Source organism: Miniopterus schreibersii (genome assembly GCF_964146895.1).
Source record: "Miniopterus schreibersii genome assembly, chromosome: 2".
NCBI lineage: Eukaryota > Metazoa > Chordata > Mammalia > Chiroptera > Miniopteridae > Miniopterus > Miniopterus schreibersii.
In genome coordinates, this window is record NC_138102.1 from 40192083 (window position 1) to 40219174 (window position 27092).

Genomic DNA, 27092 nt, shown 5'->3' on the forward strand with positions numbered 1-27092 from the left:
TCTTTCAGGGAAGGGAAAAAAAGAACAGTGCTTTCAATGTTCAGTATCCTTTACATCTGCTGCTCAGCTGGAAACACTGTTAAAAGGCCATTAGAACCTTAAGGTAACAGACCTCGAATGCTATGAAAGCCACGGAGCAATTTGCTGTTTGTGTTAGGAGTATCAGCCCCAGCCACTTCCTTTTCAAGGGCTGAAAACAGCTTCTGTCATGAGCCGTGAAAATCAATTCCACAGTAACCAGGCTGAAATGTGGCTAAAGGTGGTACACCTACCGGCTGGCGCTGCACAGCAGAGCCTCCTTCTGGGCATCCATGGCACCTTCCACAAGGCCAGGCCAGCAGCTCCAGGCAGTGCCTGGGAGGGAATGAGCAGGCCTGGGAGGGGCTTCCAGGAACCTTCAGGCTTATCTCTTGGGACAACGATTCTCTCCAGGGCTTAATTAGGTTAAAATCAGAATTGTCACCCCGAATGAAGATAGCTTTAGGAGATGTCTGTTTTTGCTTATTTTTATTCCATCTTTCTATTTTTCCTGATTATAGTAATTGTGAGGCAGGCTCATTTTTTCCAAAATAATACTGTTTCAAAGCCTTCAAAGCAGAGCATTTTTAAATTTTTTTCAAATACAAGGTGATACTTTTGAAAATAAATATTTCAGAGGAATAACGATGGTTTTGTCAAGGGTTGTACTGTATAAACTAATGGTTATAAAGGTTAAAATTCATTTTAAAATGTATTATAGGTTTTTTTTCAGTTATAGGAAATGGTTATTCCGGTTATAAAATGCAACCTTGGTTACAACACAGAATTCCGATTACTCTACCCTATACTTCTACATATAGTGAACCTTTTGTTAAACTGAAAACCTTTGTATAATTTACTAAGGATGTTCTGGATAAGAACAAATTGCCACTCCTAAATCATAGCAACTGGATTATGTTTATGCATGTAACTCCTTACAATATTAAATTATTTATCTTTACATCAATAACCTAGGCTGAGAAATTGATTCAAAGTTAACTTCTTAAATTAAGATAACTACAAAATGAAAAAGTATAATTTCATGATTTTGCTGTGAATAACTAACTTAAACACCTAGCTTGTTGTGTTAACTGGAATTTAAGTGGTTTACCCTATACATATTTTCTTGACTAAAATTGTTGAGTTTATACAATTTCATGTCTATTGTACAAAACACATCACGAAGAGCTATGATTTTAAGAACTCTCCATGTTACTTTTTTTTAAAGAGGGGAAGGTGGCAATTGAAAAGCAATTACATATAATAATTTTGTTGTTGATGACATAAGATTTGCCATTTGCAACCTATTTTATATTCAATTGAAACTGACCTTTTATGGGAGCCATGTGGTAATATAAGTAAAATGAATATATTCTTTATTGCAGTCATATAAAAAGATTGGCCTAAGCTTTTAACATAGTACTTGACCTCCTGGTGTCTGAATACCCCCAACTCTGTGAAAGAATATTGAATAAGATACCACTTAACCAAATGAGTAGTAAAAGCACAATAAAAGTTTTTCACACATTAGCACTTGATAATGTAAAAGTAACAGTAAACTAGGTTCCTTTGGTATGACACAAACATACAACTGGAAAAGAAACTGTAATAGATCAAGTAGGATTGCTCAGGAATCCTGCATTTCCAGATTATGAATACTTCATTCAGAATTACAAATTCTTATTTTCAAACTAGAGCCCTCATATGTCAAAGATCATTTAAACTCTTCGAAAACAGTTGTTAAACCTTTTGCTGTGAAAAAAGAAATTAGCTATTTTAAATTTTACCGTTTTTTAAGTTTTAAAAGCTCCCAATTGTTGGGATTTAAAATAAATAGTAAAAATAAACAGCTAAAGAAATATATATATATATATTTTACTTTTTCAGTGAAAAATTAAGGCCTCCCATTTAAAAATATCCACAATATGTAAAATCATGGTGGCTTATTTCAAGTTCCTTTAACAATTGCTATTGACTCTGAGCTATTCTGACCCATTAAGAAAATAACAATTGAAAATTATTCATCCTTTTTGGAAGAGTTCAAAGTGCTTTCTTTGCAAAAAAAGAATAGTTGTGTCAACCTCACAGCCAACTGTAAGAGGAAATACCTCTTGATCCCTGAAATTCAGCTGAGGAGTACTGGCCCCTGCTAATCTCAGCTATCCTGGGGGCACAAAGAGAGAAAGCCAACTTTTCAAGAAATCCAAGAACTCAAATAAGGTGCAAATAGACTAGTAAATAAAGCCTACATATCACAGTTGTGCATGTCCAGAATGCATTATGCTACATCTTTAATTAAATGAGTATAAAATGATGAATGACCAGCTGTAAACGCAGTCACATTGCAGAAGAGTCTAAAGATCAGGGGAAAAATGATTACATCTGCACTTGGGCAAACGTAGAAAAAACAGCTCAGGGGGTGGGGGGTTTGGATGGAATTACTCTTAGCCAGAAATCTTCTAAAGAAGACAAAAAATAATAAGTCCTATGTAACCATAGAAAGCCTGCCATATTAGCAAAGAATAATAGCGATCTTACAGTGAAAGAAACATAAAATGATTTCCAGTTTCCCTTTAAAATAATGTTGAGGCTCTCTCTTACTCCTGCAGATGTGCCCTTGGCACCTGGCTTAGGCCCCTTTTGTTCCAAGCATAGATAGTTATGGATTGAACTGAGCGAATCAATCTTTCTCTTCGCCCCCGTAGTGGCCAATGTAAGCATTTGAAAGAAGGCTGAGGAGATAGATCAGGAGTTTAATTTTGAGTAACAACACTTTATGGGTGGAGATTGATTCTCACCCAAGATCAAGGTGAGAAAATAACGTAAGATCATTGCCCAGATTTGACTGTCTACTGGCAAAGGCCTATGCTATAGTTAAAACTACATTGAATGCACCCAGAGTGTGGCCCCTAAAGACTCAAAGGATGGTGTCTGGACAGACAGCATCAGCATCACCTAGGAACTGGTCAGAATGGAAATTATAGGCCCTACTCCAGAACTACTGAATCAGAAACTCTGGGAGCGGGGCCCAGGCATTTGTGTTTAACAAGCCCTCCAGTGATTCTGATGCATGATGAAGTCTATGAAGCTTGGCTTTAGATCACTAGTTCTCTTCCCTGGGTGCACATCGGAATTACTTAGGAAAATATATATATGGAAGATGAGAAGGGAGGGGGAGAGGGCTGGGGGGGGTACAGAAAGGAGTGTCCAGTCCCAGACCAATTAAAGAATATCTGAAGATGGAGCCCAAGTATAGGCTTTTTTTTTTTTTTTTTTAACATCTCGCATGATTCCAGGATAGCCCTGGCTCTTTCCAACTCGAAAGAACCAATTGTGAAATTTTCAGGAATTTTGTGAGCTGGTTGTTAAATTGTTACTAGCTTAAAATCAGTCATGGTGGGAAAATTTATACCACAAAAATTGGCAAAGGCTACAAATCAGGTCTCCCCACACCCTGCCTCCTGACAGCCAAAGGTTAAACATTTATAAGTTCACCACTGGCCAGAGTGGAGAAACACTGGACAAAAGCAAGAATGCCAAATACCTAATTAATTCAGACAGTGTGAGTGGTTCCTCTCAATTGTTCCATTACCCCTCAATTCTTTGGGATTCTTACGAAGATTAAGAATATTAACTAGGCAATTCAGTGGCCATACACTTGAAGAAGGGGGACAGCAGCCTCTGGGGGAGGATGTAACTATGACTGGTCCAGGTCAACGGCCATGGTCCATTTCCTTGCACAGGAAGCAACTCTGGAATGAGAAAGGTGAGTCAGTATTCTGGGGCACTTCTGAGGGGTGTCGGCCTCATCAGTGGAGACACACATCTCTTTTTGTGCCTCTGGCCCTTATAATGAGGCTTTGGTTCTTGGAACTCCAGCAGGCACCTTGATCCCGTGAGGGAGCTGACCTGGTAGGAGGCGGGTCTCAGGGATGAAAGGTGAAGAGAATCTGGGACCCTGATGGTGCGGCTAACTTCCCACTTGCTCACTCTTAGAACTGCTCCGCGCTGGGACTTCCCATGTGAAATAATGGCTTTCCCGGGATACGTAAGCCAGTTGATTCAGGATTTTCTGTAACCTGCTGCCAAAAGTGTCTTAAGTGACACAAATTATTTCAGGCAAGAGTTTACTGTCTTGTCTTCTTTAAACTTTTCTATTGAAACTTCTAAGTAGCAAAGTAAAGTGTTGGTTTATTTTTTTCCTTTTCAGTGTTGCCTCTTCCTTCTCTGATGAACTCATTCACCCTGTCCTCTCATCTTCCTGCCAGCCCTCAGTCAGCATCTCATGCTTTAGTGTCTAAAACAGCCCCCTGCTTTCCTCTTTCTCTCCCCCAAGCCTTTCATGATCTGCCTTCTTTTCGCCCTGTTTGCAGTGCTTGACCAATCCAAAACAAAACTTTCATCATGTCACTTCGCTGCCAAGAACCTAGGATGATGACCTACTTCCTTCCGTATAAAAGGCAGGACTTTCAAGGCCCATCAAAAATCCACTCTATCTATTCAATACCATTTCTCACCAGTTCTTAATAGACATCTTTCTGTACTGCACCCCTATCCTCCACACACACTACTTTGCTCACACATGTAACCCACCACAAATGTCTTCTTCTTTGATGTACCTTTGTCAAATGTTACCTATACTTCAAGGTTCCTGTCGTGGTTCATTTTATGTGTCAATTTGATTGCCCTAAGGGAATGCCTAGATAGCTAGTAAAATATTATTTCTCGGTATGTTGTGTGAGGGTGTTTCTGGAAGAGATTAGCATTTGATTCAGGATAAGTAGGGACCAATATGGGTCGGCACCACCCAACCCATGGGGGGCTCAAACAGAACAAAACAGTTGGAAGAAGGGGAATTCCTTCTGATCTGTTCTCTACAGAACAACCAGAGTAACATTTCAAAACAGCGTCCAATCCTGACTAAAACAGTTCCTCACCAGCTTCTTACTGCTCTGAGCTGAAGGCCAAAGTCATTGTCATGAGTTCTAGGGTCTTCAGGGCTGATCGAGGAAACAGATAGGATCAGGAGATGACAGCAGGACCCAAAGAGCTTTATTTGGGTGTAACTTGGACTGGCTGCCCTTGAGGGGATGTCCGTCACAGCATGAGCCATTCCGGAGATAACAGAGGGGCCGTTACCAGGAAGGGGAAGAGGTTAAGGGAACTCCAGGTAGAAGGGAGAGGGAGACTATGAATCTAGGCCCTGTTGCTCAGCCTAGGGTGTGGAGGGCAGCAGTGGCTTGGAGTCTAATACTGGCCCCAGGTTTGTCTTATAAATGGCTAGCAGATGTTGGGTGCAGTTTTGTGGAGTATACAAAACAGGGAGGCTCTAAATGATTAAAAATATGCTTCTTTGGGCTGTGTTTAAAACAACTAGATGTGTAAAAATATTAGTTTAGCATCCATAGGGTAGAGAGCTAAGGGTCCATGCCTATGGTGAAAAGGTAAACATAGGGTCAATATGCATGGGTCATATTTGGATCATGTACACAAATCATTAACCTGGTCCTCAGGCTCTGCTTCTCTCACCCCTTTCCCCATTCACTAGCTGTTTCTCCCAGGTTCTGGAATTTCTCTCATGTTTTCAGGGTCTCCTTATCATATAGACAATGTGTGCACCCTCCACTCTCCCCTTCCCTTACAGACTTCACATTGCTCTTCCTCAGTGAAGCATTTCCATAACCCTGTGATGAGATCAGATGTTCCTATTAAATATTTTTGCAGGGCCAGGTAGCCCAGTGCTGTGCACTTATCTCAGCCATTCATTGTAAATGGTACCCTTATTTTCTGCTTCCCTTCTCGTATTAAAGTTCCCTGGGGTCCTATATTCAGCACCTGGCATAGTGACTTACACATAGTAGGTAAACAAGAAATATTTATTGGATGAATGCAAAAAAAAAAAAAAAAAAATGCCTAAAGGAAATGGAGAATAGGTTATAAAAATAATCAGGAACCTTGTGTAATATGTGTAATAATGTGTAAATGTGGAATCAAATTTCTATTTTTCTTTATTACTAACTGATGCATTTTTAATCCAGGTTTATTAAAAACTCTTAAATATTTCTATCCAGGTTTATTAGAAATTTTAAACTTTTACCTAAGACTTACCACTATGAAACCCTTTATTTATAAATATGCCATCCCAGGGAGTCAATTACACTTTCAAATAGTATCATGTAAATCACTGAAAAATGAATACTACTGGAGAAATCTATGACACTATTTAAAGTCAAATTGTGTGCTAGCTAAAGAATTTAACAGAGAAGAATTTGGTCTATAAAGGGCTATAAGCACCAAGTTTAAATAATTATTAAGTATTCTGTTTATATTGGCAAGACAACCCTAAGTCACCTTACTGGCCTTGCTAAAGGTCTTTTGAAAGATGAGAATTAAGGGAGGGGGGGGAAAAGTCTTATAATGTTACTTTTGTGAGCCTGAATATAAGCTGAGATTAAGCTATTAAAATTACTTTATCAACAATTCTTTTACTACAATGTCTAACCTAAACTCATATTTCTATACAAATCTAGTGACAGAATGGTAGGTCATTTTGGTTTAAAAGGGCTTAATCATTTTGAATTTTTTAAGTGTTCATAAAACTCACCCATAATTATAAAAGACCACTGGTCACGCCCTTACATAAATTAGGATGCAATGTGTATACTATAATATTATAAAGAACAGAATGCCATATATTTTTAATCACTTTTGATAGTGACCTGCATTTCTATACACAAGCTATTAAAATGTGGTGCAATTTAAAGATGTGAGTTTTATGTTAAAAAAAAGTATGTTAGTCAACTCAAATGAACTCGTTCTCAGTGATGACATATTATCCTCTAATTAAATCAGCTAAGATAACTCTGTTCCCAAGGATCATTCTAAAATTAATTCCCAAATCAAGAGTTTAACAAGTGGTACTCCTAATAGTCCAAGTTTTAGATTGCTTTGATACCTGGAATTAATGTGATTCTTTTAGAAATCTAGTGACTTGAAAAATCATTAAAAATTTTTTTGAAGTTCCGTTAACCTATTTATACCTCACACTGTTCTTTGGAATGATTTTTAAAGATATCAGCTAACTAAATGGAGGGCAAAGAAATCAGAAGTTAGTGCAGCAGGCAGATAAATGGAAATTAAATAATTTATCCCCAACTAGGATATTTAACATGTCTGTAAAAGTTACCAAACACTGTTTTTCCATTTATGTTAAGGTGATATCTGCATGCAAACTGAAAAGGAATATTTGCACTAATGGCAAACGCATTAAGTTGGTTGGCTGGGGGAGCAGAGGGGGGGAGGGCAGGTTCCCCAGGAAGCCCACCAAAGAAAAGGTCTCTTGAACAAAGGCCAGGTAAAGTGAAGCATCACGTATTCTCAAATTTGAAACCAATAAGGGACTAAAAAAGTTCCTAGCCAAGCCCTGGCTAGCATGGCTCAGTGGTAGAGCACTGGCCCACACACCAAAGGGTCCCGGGTTCGGTTTCCAGTCAAGGCCACGTACCTTGGTTGCAGGTTCTTTCCCTGGCCCCAGGTCAGGTCACATAAGGGAGGCAATCAGTTGATGTCTCTCTGACACTGATTGACATTGACGTTTCTCTCTCTCTCTCTCTCCCTCCTTTCCTTCCACTCTCTCTAAAAAACAATGGAAAAAACATCCTCGGGTGAGATTAACAAAAACAAAACAAAACAAAACAAGTTTCTAATCAACTGGCAGAGTATAAAAGATGTTCTGTTATCTTTTAACTTTAGACTTTGAGACAGATTTTTAGGGTTTTTTTGTGTGTTTTCTATTTTTTTTAATATAGCTTTATTGATTTCAGAGAGAGGAAGGGAGAGGGAAAGAGGGAGAGAGATAGAAACAACAGTGATGAGAGTCCTTGATCAGCTGCATCCTGCATGCCCCCTACTGGGGATCAACCTGGACCAGGCATGTGCCCTGACAGGAAATAGACTCGCAATTCCTGGATCATAGGTCGATGCTCAACTGCTGAACCACACAGGCCACGCTTTTTAGATTTTTTTAGATAAACTGCTATTAAAGAAATGAGGGAAATGCTTTCTTTTTGAAATTTTTTCAATTACAGTTTACATTCAATATTATTTTGTTTTAGTTTCTGGTGTACAATAGGCAATCATGCTTTACGAAGTGTTCTCCCCAATATTTCCAGTACCCACCTGGCACCGAACACAATTCTTACCATATCATTGACTATATTCCCTATGCTGTACTTTATATCCTCATGACTATTTTGTAACTGCCACTTTGTACTTCTCAATCCCCTCACCTTTTCCACCCAGGCCCCCAACTTCCCTCCCCTCTGGCAACCATCAGTCTGTCCTCTGTGTCTGCGAGTCTATTTCTGTTTAATACTTTCTTAATATTCAGCGGCTATCCAACTCCCAAAATACCTGAGACAGAAAAAGGGGCAAAGTGAATACAGAGAAATAATACTGAGTTAGTTATACTTTTCTTTTTTTCCTAATCTGTGGAGAAGCATTTTCCTCCTCCATCTACCCACATGATAGCCTCCTATAGTAAGGTTTGTGAAACTAACCCAATATTCCAATAGGCCTGATATATTGAAAAAAACAACAACACACAAGTTCTTTAGTCTCCACCTTTTATATAACCACATCTATACAACTAAAATGACAGGGAAAATGCAAAAATTCATGGACAATTTAGTGGTGCTAGTGTGGCCAATTCCTGAAAACACAAAATCCAAAGTCAAGGTGATTTTGAAAATTACAGATTTTGCAAGTAAACAGAAAATATTCAGCATAAACTGTAAGGGAATACATATGGTGACTGATAATACCAAGCTGTATACAATACTGGATTAGGAAAGAACTGATTTTACAGTGCATTCATTAGACAGATACAGAATGGCAGTGGCTATGGTTAAATCTATGGAATCGAGTGCCTGGATTTGAATTCTAGCCTCCTCACTTTCTCATGGGGTCATCCTTGGACAACTTAATTATTTAAGTCTCTCTATTGCTCAGTCTTTTCATCTAGAAAATGGAGATAATGATAGTACCTACTAAGTTATTAGAAGGAGTTAATAAGGCAGTGTTCAATGTTTTAAAAGTAGGTAATATTTTCAAATAGCTGCTGAGTACATAGTAATTTCTATATAAAAGGTTGTTAAATAAAGTTGCCTTTGATAATTAATGAAAAAAGTGAGTGTGTGGGCTAGTAAGTCACCATTAGTCAGCTACAAAGTATTACAATAAATGACTCCAAGAACACTCAAAGCATAAAATAGTGGCACAGGAAAGCTCAAACAACATTTCCTGAATTTCCCAGACTTTTAAGTGGATGCTCTTTTCAGCTGTGGAGTTCCTTTAGAAGTTCAGAGCCATCAAGATGAGTCAGGTTGGAATATAAGATAATATTACTGATGCTCAAAGAAAGGCTGGGATGTTTCATACTGACCTTTGATCAGAATAATAGTCCCCACAAATAACTTGATGATCCGCTGCTCAGTATCTTCCCAGAAGACAGAACAAGAGAAAATAAGCACACATACTGTGAAGGCTTTTGGCTAGATATCTGGAAACATTTTGATATCACAAGAATTACTAAGTATTAGAATGGATTGCTGAGAGGGGCTCAAGAGTCTGCCCCTTTGGAGGTCTTTCAAACAAGGACAGATAGTCTATCTGATCTGCCTGGGATGCTTTAAAATCAAGGCTGAGTGAAGATTAATGGTACAAACTGCCCCCTGACAGCCTCCTCCCTCCAAGTACTCTCTGAGAGTGTAACTTTATATATATTACCCATCACAGTCCCTCATCTGTTGAGTTTGAAGAACTCCCTTTTATCCTAGAATAGAAAAGGGCAGCACTTTTTCACAATTGTGAGTCCTGAGTAAAACTTTAATAATGTTGTGATGAAATGCAATGTCCTTATTACTTTCCAGTTATTTTACCTGGCAAGCTACCTGCAAATAGCTTTCAATTAGAAACAGATCTCATGAATCCAAATTCTGAATAGCAGGTCCTTTAAATTCATGTTCCCTAGCAAACAAATGGCATATGCCATTTCTCAAGCAAACCATTAGAAGTCCAAACAAGGCATAGAATGAAAAGGAGTTTGAAGAAAGGATAACCACCATGTACTAGATAATTAAATGTAAATTGTTTCAGCAGCTAGGGAGGAGAGGAAGAGTGTGTTCATTTAATCAAGGGACATAGTTCCTAAGTGATAAGTTCAACAGCAATAGGTAGCAGTGAGTAAAGTTTATTTTGAAAAAAAAGAAAAAGTATATCCTTAGTATGCAAGTATCTTACAATTCACTTATTCCACTGTGACCTGTACCTGGATCATTTCAAGTCAATAGTACCCTTAGTCCTAGAAAGTGACACTCATTTTAGAAAGTCAGAGCTATTAGCAAGCACCGTAATTGCCAAAGGGTGGAGAAAAGAAACCACACACCTGTAGTTAAAAATATACTGAAGGATTTATTTAACCTCTGCAAGTGTTCTCAAGAAAGTAAATAACTACGGCAAGAAATGATTTTCACTGGAAAGCTTCACCTTGATATGAAGGAGCTTTCGCATCCTGCTAAGCGTGAACCGCAGCCTCCAGAAAACCCCTTGATCCACTAAAGAATGCTGAAGCGATTTAAACAGACTTCACAGTTTTCCTCTTGGCGGTTATCTTATCTGAAATCATGTTGGGGAAATAGGTGTGTTTAAAAGACACAGTTTGAAAAAGCCCAGATTAGAGGAGAAAAAGTTCCTAAAAGAAGTCATCCGTACTACACACCTTTTAAAAGTTGAATTCCCTGAGATTTGGGGATTGGGGGGGGGAAGGGGGGAGCAAAGCTGATCCTTATCAATTAATTAAAAAGAATGAAATAACAGTAGACAAAAGGGAAAAGAGAGTTGAGAAACTTAAGGAGCGGTAGGGGCAGCCGGTCTCCATTCACTGATTCGCAAATTAAGGAGTCCTGGAAAAGGGAGAAGTGCCCGGGATAGAAAAGTCGTCTTATAATTCACCACCACGGCCCGCCGGGGACTCGCCAGGGGCCGGCGGCGCCCGGTCCGAGCTGGGGCGGGCTCTCGGTGTAATACTCTCCGTCAGCGAGACGGGGGGGCTCTTTTTCAACGCCCAAATCCATGCAAGTGTGTTATTTCAGCGTTAAGTAAAAACTCCCCCTTGTAGAGTTGGTGGATCAACCACAGTAAGACAGCAATTCCACTATGTATCGAAACTGTTGCTTTTTAAGATATCGGTAAAAGGCGCTTCATCCATCGACCGGTGCTTTGGCAAAACACAGGCAGGCTGGTGGAAATTCGGCCTTTTGACTCGACCCTCTGAGGTCACTCGGGACTCCAGCCGCGGGTCCGCGCAGCCCGCGCCCCCGCGGCGGCTCCGGCCCCGCTCAGCCCCCGGTGCGGTCCGCTCGCGGCCCCGGGATTCTCTCTCCCCGACACGTTTCATTCACGGAGCCCCCGAGGAGCTGGGACTCGGTTGGAGGTAAGAGCCGGAAAGCAGGCACCGGGCTGCCGCGCAAGTTCTTGGAGACCAAGTGCTACCCACGCAGTGGCGCCGAGAGCGCGGGCGGGGGCTCTCGAGCTCCCGGTGGAGCGAGCCTAGCGGCGCGGCACGCAGGGGACACTGGGTCCGGGGACCCTGCGACGCACCCACTGCTGAGCCACCCGCCGAAGTTGGCTCAGCTTCCAAGAGCCGGCGTACGAGGCCGCGCGCAGGACCCAGAGCGGCGCCGGGCGGCTGGGGGTTTCCCTCAGCCTCAAGTGACCAACGGCAGCCGGGCAAGCGCTGAGGCACCGAGTCTGGAAATCACGCCCCAAATCAGAAACAGAGCCGGTGAACTCCCCAAACCCGCCCGGAACTGCGGGAGTCGGGAGGCCGAGCGCCCCGGTGGGGGTCCCCGCGGCTTCGCCCGCCCCCAGCCCGAGCTCCGCGCGCTCTGCTCGAGGAACCGCGGCGAGAGGGGCGAGGGGCGAGGGGCGAGGGGCGAGGGGCGAGGGGCGCCCTCCGCGTCTCTCCACCGCCCCCGCCGGCGCAAGGGCGGGAGTGGAGAAGGCGCCACTCAGACTGTGGCGCTGGGCAAACTGCGGCCGCAGTTTTTCCAAGTTTGCCCGAGCGAGAGGCGTGGGATGGGCACCCCGCTCGGCGCTCTGCCCTCGCGCCGCGGCCACCCCCGAGGGCCCCGGGCTCCCCGGCCCGCCCGGCGGGAGCCACCGAGCAAGGGGGCGCAAGGGCGCGAGAGCGGAGGGAGAGAGGGAGGGAAGGAGGGCGCTCCCGCGTGTGCACACAATGAGGCGGCGGAGACGCACACCTAACCCCGCGGGAGCGGCCGAGGGAGCCTCCGCCGCCCGGCGGGGAGGCGCGGCGCCCGGGGAGCCCTGACGGAAAGTGAACAGCAACAACTCAGCAACAGGGGGAAGGAGGAGGGCACCGGGCGGCCCGGGGGACGTGTGGCCGCCGAGGGCTGCAGCCCGCCTGGGCCGCGCGCCCGCGCTTACCTGCGATCTCCTGGTAGGGGATGTCCGCCAGGCTGAATCCCTTGGCACCGTACGCCTGGCGGACCTCGCCGCAGCTCCGCGCCTTCACATCCGCCCCGGCCGGGAGGGACAGCAGCAGCCCGGAGAGGGGAAGAATCACAGCCCCGATCCAAGAAGGCATGGTGCAACATGCAAATCCAGCTCGGTCAACCCCACGGCCCGGGCGCTCTTCACCTTGCCCCTCTAGACGAAAGCCCGCCAGAGCCGGCGGCGCGCTCCTCGCCGCTGCCCAGCGTCACCCCCTTCCGCCAGCCGAGGGGACGAGCAGCGCAGCCCTCTGGACCGCGCTCAGCAAACTTTTATAAGCCAGATGGAGGATGGCAAGCCAAGCCCGGCTGGCTGGGAAAGCAGCCGCCTTGCTCCTCTAGCCCCCCAGATCGAAAACGGTGCGATCGCAACGAGAGAGAGAAGGAAATGTTTCAGAAACCACCATGAGGGTTGGGAGCCGCGATCCGAGTCCCGAGCCCCAGAATCCTAGAGCGCGGCGAGCTCGGCGCGCCGGGGTGCGCGGCGGCGGAGGGGACGCGCGCCGGCTCTCCCGGGAGGGAGGCGCACGGGCGGGCGAGTGCGCGCGGGGTCGGGGCGAGCGCGGGGCTCCCGAGCCGGGGCTGCGTGGAGGTATGTGTTGGGGAGTACGGGGTCCAGAGGAAACCTCAGCTTCACACGCGCTGAGGGAGCCTGCGAGAGTCCTCCAGAAATAGGGGGAGAGAAATCCTGGAGGCGAGAGGGAAGGAGAAAGGAGGGGAGAGAGGGAAACGTGCTACTTAGTCCACAGCCGAAATTCAGAGGCGGAGTCGGAGGGAAAACCTGGACTGGATCTGGCTCTACTTGGTACGAGAAGAAAAGGGGGCGGGGGGAACGAGCCTGTTTTCTCCTTCCCATCGCATCCTTCATACTGATCCGAAATGCTACCTTTCATGGCATGAGTAATCAATTTAGAAAAACAGTATTTGAAGTCACTAGCTCATGTTATTAAACTATATTTTCGTGGACGTAAAGGACAGTGCAATTTCATTTGTTGCTCTGACTACGTTCATGACCCACTGAAACACAAAGCCTGTGCTGAGATAAACATATAGGGAAACCCCTCAGTGGCGGGCACATTCACCACTCTGTTTCACTGTCTAATTTTTGTTTGTCTTTATTTTCTAAGGTCAGATAATTTGTGCACATACCAGGTACCGGTAGTTTTTAATTTTTTAATTTTTGTTTCTGGACTCAAAACTTTTCCCCATTTTAATGTCAAATATTTCAAATCTTGGATCAGAAATCATGATGCTTAGGTTTCCAGTGTGTGGAGGAGCTGGAAGACCAGAACACAGGAGCAAAGGGAAAATGAGAGAAAGCGGAGGCCAGTGGGGTGCCTGAAGGAAGATACTGGGGAAAGGAGTGCTATCTCCCTTCCCTCTCCCCAAATGATCTCACCTACTGGACTTAATATTTTTGTTTCAGGTTAACAGAATTCTCAAGTGGAAAATCAACTCACTTCCTTCTTTCTGTCCTTCACTCAAGCTCTGTGAAATGGGATAAAAGTGAAAACTCAGGATTGGCTCATTTCCGTTGACTCCCTGCTAAGGAACAGTGAATTCTGCTATGCAGAAGTCTGTTAAAACCCAGAGTTCCTGCAACTACTAAGACAGCTAAATCCAAAACAAAAACAACAACAAAAGATAATGGCTACTCACCTGTGTGGCCCTATGCATATTAGACCAGCATATTATTCAGAAATTACTATGGGTTAATGTCCAGTTTTATGGAGCTTATCTATAAAGCAACACATGAGATGTTTTCCTGATGATGGCTATTGATGGCCAGAATGACTCATGAAATTTAAGTCATTCTGTTTTTTTCCCCCCACTATCACAGTCATAATCATCTGCATCATCACACATTAGGTACTTCTTTCCTCTCTTTAATAAATTTCCCCTCTCTTAATCCACCAAAAAGTCTCTCAAGTTCAAGATCCAACCTCATTTAAGCTTTGGAAATGCTTTAAAAATGTTTTCGGCCTATTTACAGAGGGACTTTTTCTTCCTCACAAGTCCATAGTTAAACATGTCTTCCAGAAGACAACAGTAACAATACATATTTCTTTCTCTTAAAATTTTAGCAGAACTTCTGCCTTCGTTATCATTGTGCTGACAGACCTTAAGTTTCTGAATTTATTTTCCTCAAAGTCTGAAATCAAAATTACAAAATATACTGTAGTTTCTTTATAGACAAAGGATAAGATTGGTAGGATTAGGGATTGCTGTAGTCAACTCATTATTTCTGATCTTTGACGTGACCTCCGTCAAACTTCAGTTTCTATCACATCCAGCCAGGTGATCAGCATTACGCAACCCAGAGGAAGAGAGTAAATACACACCTCACTTATCCTATCCTGCCACACTGAGACTCATAATTTACCCTGATCCTAGCAGTACATAGCAGATAATGCAATAAAAAGGACATTTGAGGTGGAGGAAGACCCGGTAAAAACATAGTGTATGTGGTTTAAATTATTTAAAAATCAATCAATCATTAAGTATTTAATGAGCATTCAGTGCAAATGTACAGCACTAGGTTATTGCACATAGTTCTTACACTTATAAAATGAGCTTAGCATTTGTGACAAGACTAGTATGTGGAAAAAATTATAATTTAAGCATAAATGTATTTGTTTAATCCCATGGGGGCGGGGACAATTTAGGATAGGGTTGTGAATTCTAAGTAACTTGCTTTACTGGTTCTCTCAGCCTCTTCTTAGTCCACTTGATGAGTCATTACAGCACTTTGAAAAGGTATAAAGACACATTCCAGCTAAGGGCAGCCGCAGACCCTAAATGTGGTACTGGAATGAGCACTGAATGTCATGGAAGTCCACAGAAGAGGTCTGACTAGAAAGAAGAGGGCTCATATTAAGAAGTTGGCATTTGATTTAGATAGAATGGCTATTAAAGAACTTGAACCTCCGAAGTAATGTTTATATTGTATGTAACGGGATAAAAGTTAGAACATGAGAGAACATCAAACCAGAGGAGACGAGCAAATAGAAGCAAGAGAGAGGTAAATAGGGAAACACATAGAACTCTGCCACAATGGTACAAGTTTCAGGTGACTGAGACCAGAACAGGAGGCATAGTGAATGGAAAGAAGGCGAAGGCAAATTTTGCAGAAAAGATTAGCATGATTTGGTCCTTGGTTTAATATATGCACATGACCCCACCCAAAAAAATTATAAAAAACTTATTTTAAAATTATGAGTCTCATTGGGAAAATATGGTATATTTACTAGGACAATAAATATTCTTGTTTATACAGAACTTTCACATCCCAGCTGCTTTTCACAACAACGTCTTCTGGGCATAAGGTTAATGGAACCTCAGAGGCTTTGAGTCAGAGAGAGAAAAAGACTGAGTCTTAAGGAGCAGCCATAGTTGATAGGTAAGCAGAGCTGTTCCCGTCAGTTGCCTGCTCCAGGACCATCCGCTCTTCTTCCTGGCTATCCTAAGACTGGCTGTGTTTGGGGGGCATTGTGCTAACACCAGAGGATGGATCACAGTTGGTCTAGGCCAGTCATGGCAGTCCTTTTTCTTTTTCCTTTAAACAGTTTAGGGGTTGGACATAAGGTCCATTTCTGGCCAATAAGATGTAAAAAGAAGATTTCTGAGAAATGCATTTTTCCTTATTAAAGGCGACAACTCTAGGAGCAGAAAGATCTTTGTGTCTCAGCCTCCTGCCTTCTTATAGCTATTTGGTCATCCTGTGACGAGCAGACAAGAGATTGCTAACAAAGAATGACAGAACACAAGGGTAGCTCCTAGGAACATAGATTCATGATTTCCTATTGGAGCCACCAAACGAGCCCTGGGACCACCAACACCTGGACCTCTTGTTCAATAATCCATAAATAATCCTTGTCATTTACGCCACTGTCAGTGGGTTATTCTGCAGTTTACCAGTGAAAACAATACAAATGTGTAATAGCAAACCAAAGAAAGAGCGAGTGAAAGTGCAGGCAAGAGGCAAGGATTCATTGGAGATGAAAGAATAGAACAAAAATTAGGGAGCATCACAGAACCCAAGTTAGATTTTCAAACACAAAACAAATCCTGGAGGACATCAAGGACAAGAAAGATGGAGAAAATGGTACATGCATGATGATAAAAAGGCTCACTAGAAATTTCGAGAGAGAGATTTTAGTAAAATAATAGAGTGGACGCCAGACCACATGGAATTGTATATGCAGAGGGTGGAAAGAATATGGAAACATCAGGTATAACTGATGACAGTGTGGTACCTCTCCGTGGAAGGGGCGTGGTCATCAGGGAATACTTTCCAGAAGTTTCTAAAACTGAAGGGAAGAATGAGAGATGAGACAGAGAGAGAGAGACGGAAAGTCAACATGATCTTATCTGGTAGGTTGAGTTTAAATATTTCTCTTTCTTATCCGCATTTCATAAGTTGTCTACAGTAAATGTGAGTTCTTTTTTATAATGAGAAAGTTATTCTTTTAAAATAAATATCTAAAACACTTCTAACACATGCAAATATTAACGTGTCATGTTTTATAAAGAGGTCTTACCATTTTCTCATATATGTAAAACAAATGGGTGTTAATACTTTTCTCAACAAGATAAATTTGTGGTATAACATTTTTGTTTTTTTAAAAATCTTAAATTTAAAAAAAAAAAAAGGAAACTATAGAATTTTCTATTCTTTTGCTCAGTTATACCAATTCATGAATGAGAAACTAGGTGAATTTAGGGTTTTGGTTTTTTTTCTTCTTTCTGTGTTGAGATCAAAAAGGACAAATAAGTTCAAATGAAATTTTATGAAAACAAGCGAATGGAATTCAAGTGTCTATTCCACATCTCAGCTTGGCACAAATCAAAATCTCTTAGTTAACCTGCCTCTTGAAAAACAGGACCTGTAATGAAAAAGCTGTCAGAAATTTAACAACAGTAGCTCTGCCAGGTGCCTAGATAATGGGAAGGTTGCTTAGCTGCAGAGGCAGAAAAGGTAAACTTAAGTGAATAACGGCCAGAAATGGTGAAAAGAATGTTTTATTTTTCTTATCAAGGTTTATATCCATTGATCCTAAAAGTCCATTTAACGTTTATTGAGCTGTGAAAATATACCTATTACTAATATAAGCCAATTGAAATTATATTTTTAGGGCAACTGAGAACCAGCCAATTTCCTTGTGGTCTCTTGGGGAAAGCCAAGAATCAAGGGGCAGGTTCCTGTTTCATAATATTCCTCTAAGACTCTGAATCCAGGAGAATCATGTGAGCGGCTTCATCCAATTTTTGTCTAATAGTTATGTCAGTGTTCAACAGGATTTAAAGAATTCAAATTATTTAATTATATTTAGTTTTCATACATGCTAGAAATTTAGACAATGAAAGTGTTTCATGTATTATTAAGCACTACTCCTATTTATCTGAACTATTACTAACAATCATCAAGAAAATATAAATAAAAAATATGTTATGGTACTTAAAAATGATTTAAAATGCTATTTTAATTTTTTATATTTATTAATGATCTGGAAATCTACTCTCCATTGATTCTGAGTTCCATGCCTAGAAATACATTCTTAGATTATTAAGTTCATTGAAATATCAAGTAACAAAATACATACTTTCAAAATTGGTTTTAAGATCAATGTTGGTGAATGGAATACTTTGGGCTAAGTATCATTTTATACCATCATTAGAAAAAGTTACTATACATAAGGTAGAGAGTTTCATTTTGACTTTATGGTTCAGAATATTAATAGTTGGCTTCAACACTGTCATTATTTAAAGCTCACGTGTTTTCGATGTGTTTCCGAATCAGATATGTAAATGGAAGAGTGGCACAAATGGAAATCTTATTGCAGATTAATAAACTTGCATTTTTGTAGTTCATAAAAGATCATTTAACCTTGTCTTACTTGTTATAAATACAGGTATTAATGTTATGAGAGATGATTCTGTAGCTAAGCAGTAATTTGAAATACCTAGATGATTGGAACCATATATCTTGGCAGTCATTACTCTAGTTCTTTTGCTTTTGTGACAAATGAATGGAGCTTTGCACAGTTTTCAGATCATCTGGCACCATAAACAATGACATTCCTTATGGCAAGTGGATGACAACACAGGCTCATTTGGCAGGGAAGTAGCTCTTCACATGTTGCTAATTTTCATCAATGAAACTCCTTAACTCTTTTTATTAAAATTATTTCTCAGATTTCATAAGCCCTGGGTTAATTATCTATCATTACTTATTTCAACATTAAATAAAGAGTAAGATAGACTTAGTTTTTAATTTAAAAAACTGATGATGAACCCATAAAATATTACTGGTACTAACAATGTTACTATATATAGGCCTGTGCTCTCTTCACTTCAGCTTAGAAGGACCCTGCTCTGAAGGAACAGTAAAATGATTTTGATTAAGCTTTTTCTTTAAACCTAGTATTTCCTCATAAAAAGAAGATGAAACAAACAAAAAGCTACCTAAATTACAAAAATTGTTTGATTGAATAGAATCAGAAGGAACCCAAAGGAAATGTAAAAGACATTAATGAAATTCCTACTTGCTAGATTAAACTTTGACATGAAATTACTCTTATGAATGGGAGGCAATTTAAATATTCTAAAATTCAATAATCAACATATTCTAAGCTTTTAATTTGGGGATTTCTCTAAAAACTTTGATATATAATGATTCAATTCATTCATTTTTATTGTAAGTTAGCATAGGTAATAACAAGGGGGGGGGAAGGAAAAGTTTTAAATTGATTCTGCTTCATCCACTGGTACATACAAGTCAATAAAAGTTCTTTGTTGAGTATTACACCTTAAAGCAATATTATTTTTAATATGGAAAGGTGATGAAGGGGGTTTAAGGCAGCTTTTCTCTGTTCAGTGGATTCAGTCAGACACATCCCAGCTAGAAATATACAAAGACTATTGGTTGTAAGAAATAGAGTAGGAGACAACAGCCAGGTTGTACTGATATGTAACTGTGCAAAGTAAAACTCAGCATCCTAATGGAACCAAGTAAATAGTGTCAATCCAGTAACATACCAATAACTTCGTTGATAAATTCTACTTTATCCTTTGACAAAGATTATAATGATGTTAATTTAGTAATTTCATTTGAAAGGCAAGACGATTCCTAAAAATACATAATTGATTATCTTATGGTGAATATCATCTCTTATGCAAGTTACAAGAATAATGTTTTCAATAGTAATTCCTACTTATATAGCTTTTCAAACTCTGCTATTCATCTTCATGGTTGGAATGACATCAGAAGTACAAAGAAAATCTGCTTCCTCAAGTTTGTCATTCTCTAAATAATAAGTACAAGAAATTAGTAATAAAATATGTTCTCTGCTAAGCCAGGGAAACAGTTCCTTAATTTGGCCAGACAAATCCTGTAAAATATTCTCTGTCAATGCTAATATTTTCAATTAAGAATTTCATGCATAAGTGTTTTTCAGTTTATATTCTTTAGAGTGTTCACAAATGTATTCTCATCTCCTACACAGAGAAAAGGTTGTTAGCCAGTCTCTGGTTACACTACACCCAACTGTGTCACATTTTTAAACACTCGACAAATGCTAAGGAAAAGAGTAATAAATCATTAGGTTTATAGCCTGCATAACAAACACAAACTAGCAATAATTTTTAAATCTATGGTTAAGAAACTAGCACAAATCCTGGTCTATGTCATTTATTGTTAAGTCAAAGCCTAAACAAACTTAATTCCACTGAATTTAAATATAGCATGTTTGGCCAACATCCTCCATTCTTGATCAGCCACAAAAAAATAGAATATATTTAATTTCATATAAAACATTTTTCCCCTTGAATAATATTGTCTTATTTGTGTTCGTAGCCTGAATTCACTTCTAAGCAATGATTTCTACACTTGCCTCTATATTAACTTCACACCTTTTATTACATTTCAGGGGGGAAATAATTAAATGTTTGTGATAGAGTAAACCTAGTGCATTTTTTGTTACTCAGAGAAAAGAAAAAGTTCAAGCTTGGAAGTTCCATCCACTAACGATGTTTCCAGGGAGGTGTGTAAAGCAAGCAGAGAAATAGCAGTCAGCAATTCACCTTCAGTTTTCTCCTGATGTTCATTTGCAATCATAGCCAATCAATGTTGAGAACATTACTAAGCAATCCGGTGCTGTTTGCTTTTAATTGGTAAACTATCTTCCAAAAATAACATCTTCGGGCTTCACAACACCCTAGTCATAGAGCCGTTAAAGAATGAATGTCTTTACTGTACCAGAGGACCTCTATGAATAATGAATAGGGCTCTATTTTCCTGGGAAACAAACATGTACCAGCATGTTGGTGGTAATGAACAGCATTGTGAATGTGCTTAGCATGGAAGGGAACTACATCTGCTCTGACTTCCACCTTAATTGAAGTAGATAACTGATTTTGATACCCCATAGAGGGTCAAACAACTTTATTTTAAACTTGTAGCATGCTGCCCGGCTTATATGTTGCTTTTACAAATTTAAAATGATGATTTAGTACAAAAATTAAAGAGATGAAGAATCATGTTACAGTCTCTAAGGGGTAAAGACCGGCTTACACAAATTTGAAAGGAAAAGAAAGAACATTTGAACACAGTGTTTAAGAAACCAGAATTTCATCTTTATTTTAAACTTCATGAAAACATAGTTGAACCATGATTCTCTTGGGCACACATAAAAAAGTAGTCTGTGCTGCGCAAAGTATAACTCAATTTAGATATTTTTGCAAGACATATTTTACAAAATAACTAATGAAAAGTAAGACCTAAGATTTTAAAATGATAATGACCTTGCAATGTGTTTAAACCTATTTGCCTTCTACTTGAGAAAGATCATGAAAGGGCTTAATGTATTTTGTAAATTACTTCCATAATGATTTCACTTACAAAGAGTATAATTTGCTAGTCTATTTTCATAATGAATGAGAGCTTAATGAATCACACATACTTCACCATTCAACAGAAATATGGGGTATCACAGCACTGAATTGAAATATTTGTTATAAGAAGTCTTTGGACTTTGGCAAGAAGATCTCTAAAGATTGTTTTTATTTCTTTTTTTCTGGGGGGGAGGGGGGAGGAGGAAGCATGTTCTTGTTCAAGTTGACTTGAAGGATTAACCACCATGCAAAATTATTGTTCTTTGCAATTAGCAGCTCAAATGGAAAACTTTATATTTGTGTAATGGTTATGAATTTTCACAGGCCACAAACTCAGGTGTAAGAAATAGAACTCCCTTTATTTTCCTATGATGGAACTGAATTTCTATTTTAAGTCTCTCTTCTACTCACCAGCAGAAAATGTAATCTTGCCAATTCAAGGTAAATTTAGTTGCATAAGAATTTTCTCAGACTTATCTCCGTTCCTAGGGAGGGTTCACTTTTATCCAAGGGGAGATGGTGAGACATCCAGGCATTGGTGAAAACAGAAGATTTAGTTGTTGGTCTCTGAAATATAAATAGATCTCTTTCCAGTTCCTGACTGCATGGTCCTTCCAAGGCCGTGCAGTTTCTTTTCTCACCTAGAATCCTGCACAATCACCAGTGTGAGTGAACTGCCAGTGATGGTAGCTTTCTTTCTCTCCACTCACCTCTGCCTTTTGTTGATTGCACAAGGAAGGCTGGGCTGCTCTCCTGCACCTCTCTGCAGTTCCCTCACTCCACTCCTGCATCCTTTCTGTATGGGTTTCACGGCTCCCATTCCATTGTAGTACAAGGAATATCAGAGAAAATACAGACTGCAGCATCTCCAGATAGGAGAGTCACAATGCACACCTTCACTCCCTGGAGACCCTAATCTTAGCCAGGATTCAGCCCAGGGAGAGACACAGGGAAGCTCCTCTAGTAGCTTCCTTCAGCTTTCTCTCTTCCCCTAGCATTTTTATTTATAACAAGATGAGAAAATGGCTCTTGCCCTATGTATTTCATATTCTTTCCAATTCATTGCTTATGGCCTAAACAACAGAGCTTGCTTCCTTCGGAATTTAGACTTCTTGGAACTCAAAGGCACTCCTTTCTCTTTCAGAACACTTTTAGCCTTTACAAATCAAACACTGTGCCTGTCAAGAGTGCTGTCTCTGCATTAAGTTTAAGAGTCTTCCTAGAAATTAAAAAAATGAGAATCGACTTCGTTATCTCAGCTGACAACTTACAGTAGTCCCTTATCCATGGTTTGGCTTTCCACCATCAACTGTGGTCTGAAAATATTAAATGGAAAATACCAGAAATAAACAATTCATAAGTTTTAAATTGCCTGCTGTTCTTAGTAGTGTGATGAAATGAACCATCTGGCTCCATCCTGCCCAGGACATGAATCATCCCTTTGTTCAGTGTGCCCATGTCTACTAGGCTGCAGCTAAGTCACTTAGTAGTTATCTTTGTTATCAGATGGACTGTCACTGTACGGCAAGCAGGGCTCACGTTCACCTTGTTTTACTTCACAATGTCTCCAAATCACAAGAGTAGTGATGCTGGCTATTCTGATATGCCAAAGAGAAGCCATAAAGTGCTTCCTTTAAGTGAAAAGGTATGTATGTATGTATAGGAAAAGACAAAATATATAGGGTTCGGCCTTATCTTCAGTTTTAGGCATCCACTGGGAGTCTTGGATGTACACCCCTCTGACTACCAAGTGGGCAGAAGTTGTCAGAACAACAAAACATACTAGGGAACAAAAACATTAGTTAATTTCTTATATTTTTTAATTGTATATTATGTCACAAATAACATGGACAAATTTTGAAGAAAATTATAACTCATTTATAAAATTTTAAACTTTAAAATTATTTTTCTATAAAAGTTTCATCTACCCATTTACACAAACATAAGTCCTACAAGCAATGATTGAGTGCACTGTGTTACAATAATTAACAAAGCCTGCTCCCGGGCTTTGAGCTCCTCAAGGTCAAGCTTAATAGGGAACCTCAGGCCACTCTGGTGAGTTAAATAGAGCTAGGTAGGAAAACATGGCACATTTTTCTACTAGAAATTGAAATTTTGTGTTTATCTTGTCTTTTTCTGCTCTAGGGAGACGTGCAATAGTTACTGTGATCAACCAAGGAATGTTAATCACTCTGAGTCACTCACTAAAGGTAGCTTTCTTTGCATCCCCACCTTCAGCTTCTGGGGTAGTAAGAGCCCCAGGGCCCTAAGAAAGTATTTCGGGAATTTAGCAAAGGATTCAGATCATTCAATTCCAACTGGATTGGGGGTTGAGGATGGGCAGGGGAGGGCGTTGTTTTCCCATGCACTAGCAATGCTATGGATACCAGCTGGGAGACTTACAATTCAACTCATTTCTAACACTACTGGAAGATAGTGTCAGATCCCACAGGTTGAGCTAAGTCCCACAAGACTGTCCCCCCAACTCCTTCACATGCCCATCTCAAACCCAGGTTGTTACCTCTGATTCTGACTGACTGGCTACAGATTGGAGGTCTCCACAACCCCCTCCTTGCAAGAGCAGCTTATAGAATTCACAAAACTCACAAAAGTACCAATTTTTTACAAAAGATATTAAAAGATATGAATCAATAGCCAGATGAAGAGTTGCATAGAGTAAGGTAGGGGGAAAGGGCTTAGAGCTTCCATGCTTTCTCCAAGTGTATCACTTTCCCCAGTATCTATGTGTTCACTAAAGCAGAAGCTCTCTGGACCCTACCCTTTTGGGGTTTTATGGAGGTTTCATTACATATGCATGATTGGTTAAATGTTTTGCCATTATCAATTCAACTTAATCTCCAGCCCCCTCTTATCCCTGGAGGTCTGGGGAGGCAAAGGGCAAGTTTTGCCCCTCTAATCACTTAGTTCTCCTGGCAACCAGCCCCCATCTTTGGATGGGGTCCAGAGCCACCTCATTAGCATAACAAGAGATACCTTTGTTGCTCTTATCACTTAGGAAGTCCCAAGGATTTTAGGAGGTAGGTACCACAACTGGGGTGAAGACCAAATATGTATTTCTTATTATAAATAACAATATCACATTGTCTTAAAAAGATATGAGGGAATTAAATCAGTCCTTTTAGTATTTGAGGTTTTAAAATATGAAATGGCAGTCCTGGGGAATGATTTGGCACACACAGGTGTTGTGTTGGCCTTTAATTTGAAAGAGTGTCACCACTTAAAATTGGGAGATATCACAAGAGAAATTTAAATTTTGGGGTTTTTTTTTGAAAATTCCAAAGATCTGACAGAATGGAGCCCACATTTGGCTGGAGCTAAGGCAAGTCAGACAGTCTCTTTTAGGTCTGCACTCAAGTTTGGCAACCACTCCTCTCCCCATCCTGTCTCTACCTGCCTACTTCACACATTGACTTCCTGCCTACAGTTTTATCTTCTGAATTTCTGACACCTGATGATTCCAGAAAGGAGATTCAGAAAGTGGGAGCAAAGAAAGTGGTTAGAATACTGTGAGGTGTATAGTGGATTGAGACTGTGTGTCACAGAGGACCAGGTCACCTGCCACCTCTGCCTTAAACTTTTTTCCTTAGGCTAGATCAAGAGGTACCCTATCCTCTTGGTCTTTGTATGAGTTGCAAATGAATTTATCTGCTCCTGCTTCTCAATTCTAGGCCATGCCAGCATGCCCCCAAATGGTGTCTTTCAGGGCAGCTGTTCTCAGTCCTTTGAATTGTATGTGAATCACTAACTGCAGGCACAGACTGAGTCTCTTGCTGCTCCCAGAAGGGGACAAAAGGAAGCAACTCTCCAATAAACCATAGTCAACCCAATAAGCGCGCCAGAATGATCCTACAGGTGCAAATACTTGAGCAACTTAAAGCATCTGGTCAACCCTGCCTCTGTTTGTCTTTGCGTGTGTATGCGTGTATGTATGTGCATATGTGCATGGTTGGACAAGCAAGGGAAGGTGTGTGTGAATTTGGAGAGCACTTCAAATAGGAGAATCTGGATCAGGGTCTTTGTCTGTCTACCTTTAAGCTTGGGGTCCCCCACCCAGAGAGACAGTCCAACCCTGGTCAACCCAGGAGAGACAGATGTAAAAAGTTTTGCAAACAACACTTCAAAGCCCAGACATCCCACAGTGCAGAAAAGTGAAGAGGTGAGGGGCTTTGCTTGTCTAAGTTTTTAGGAAATAATGTCTATGGCCGTCCATCTGTACATTTGCCTCAGGTCCTGGGAATGTTATGGCAGTTTTCTTCAACTTATTACTTCAACTCCACAATTTATTTCACTACTTTGATTTCTCCAAAAAGACTATTCGGCCATTCATTCACATAAAACATTTATTAAATATATGCATATCACACACTATGCATATGCAGAAACATGTTATGAAACTGTGGAAAGAGGGGCTGTGTCTCTGTCCTCATGAGCCTCCAGTGTAATGCCTTATTGAGTTGAAGTCCTTTAGAGTTTAAATTTTAAAAAAATAATTGGGTAAAAAGTAAAAGTTAGTATAGTAGAAGGCCTCAAGAAGAACAAACAAGTATAGAGACTATGCCTTCAATATTTTTAATCTCAGGCATTCTTAAAAATCTAGGTTTTACCATTAATTCTTTAAGGAATACCACTTAAATCCAATTAATCTGTATAATATGTTTTAATGTAAATGTGGATCACATTATGATTTACAGTTGACAGTTGGCTTCTTTATATAACTTTCCTAAAAGCTATCAAGGCAGGGGTCTAGGTACACTTACAATGTTGCCTTTGGTGCACTTTAAAGAAAATTCCAAAATTTTAGTTTTGTTTGTTAATTTGATTATTCCAGTCCCTAGAAAAAGGTCTTAGCTATAATTAGCACTTAATTAGGATTTAAGAAACTAGTATATCTGAGGATACATAATATGATCAGTTTGAAAGGTTTAGCTTGGCCTCCTTAACACTCACCAAACACTAAGCTTCATGTACCTCCAAACCCTAGCAAGATTAAGGTAATTTTGAACCTATAGAATACTGGATATATTTTGGAAAATTTTTTATTTCTCCATAATGGAGTTTAGTGTTTTGACTGGCCACAAATAGCAGAATAAACTTTTATCTCTTGATTATTACGTTACAAAAGGATCTAAAATCATGTTTCCAATGCTTTAAAGTATGATATTCTGGTTCAATAACAGTGATATAATCATAAGCTTTCAAAAAATGAAATTTAAATTTAAATAAGAAAACATATATTAGATTTTCAGAAGACTGTTATGGGTTAGGAGGAAAGCCTCAGTTTTGCAAATGATTTAATGTATGTTATTAGAATTCATTTTCAAGGAATTGGATAAGCTTGCTGGGAAATGGTAAGGACATGCACATATCCACAGACTTTCAGGTGCATTGCATAGAAAAGGAGGTGGCGATTCTCTCTTCAACCAATTTCAACTCCATCCCTCTCTACCATTAGCATCAAGTAAACACAAAGGCACTGAAACCAATCAGGATGTTTTTATCCTTCTGCCAGGTAAAATAATCAATAGTTCATTCCTTCCAAAATACCTGTTTCAAGACTATCACTGTCCTAAGTATGAGGATTTAAACACTTAT

The 27092-nt window shown here is 40.2% G+C and overlaps 1 protein-coding gene across 1 annotated transcript in view; it reads right to left on the bottom strand.

Annotated features, from left to right (window-relative positions):
• GPC6 (glypican 6) overlaps window positions 1-13265 on the bottom strand; it is a 1007074-nt gene extending 993809 nt beyond the window's left edge. Inside the window, exon 1 of the mRNA XM_081130061.1 lies at window positions 12523-13265. Coding sequence (XP_080986187.1) covers window positions 12523-12682 — 160 coding nt within the window. The 5' untranslated portion in view covers window positions 12683-13265. The remainder of the gene's footprint in view (window positions 1-12522) is intronic.
• Between the last annotated feature and the right edge of the window lie 13827 nt (window positions 13266-27092).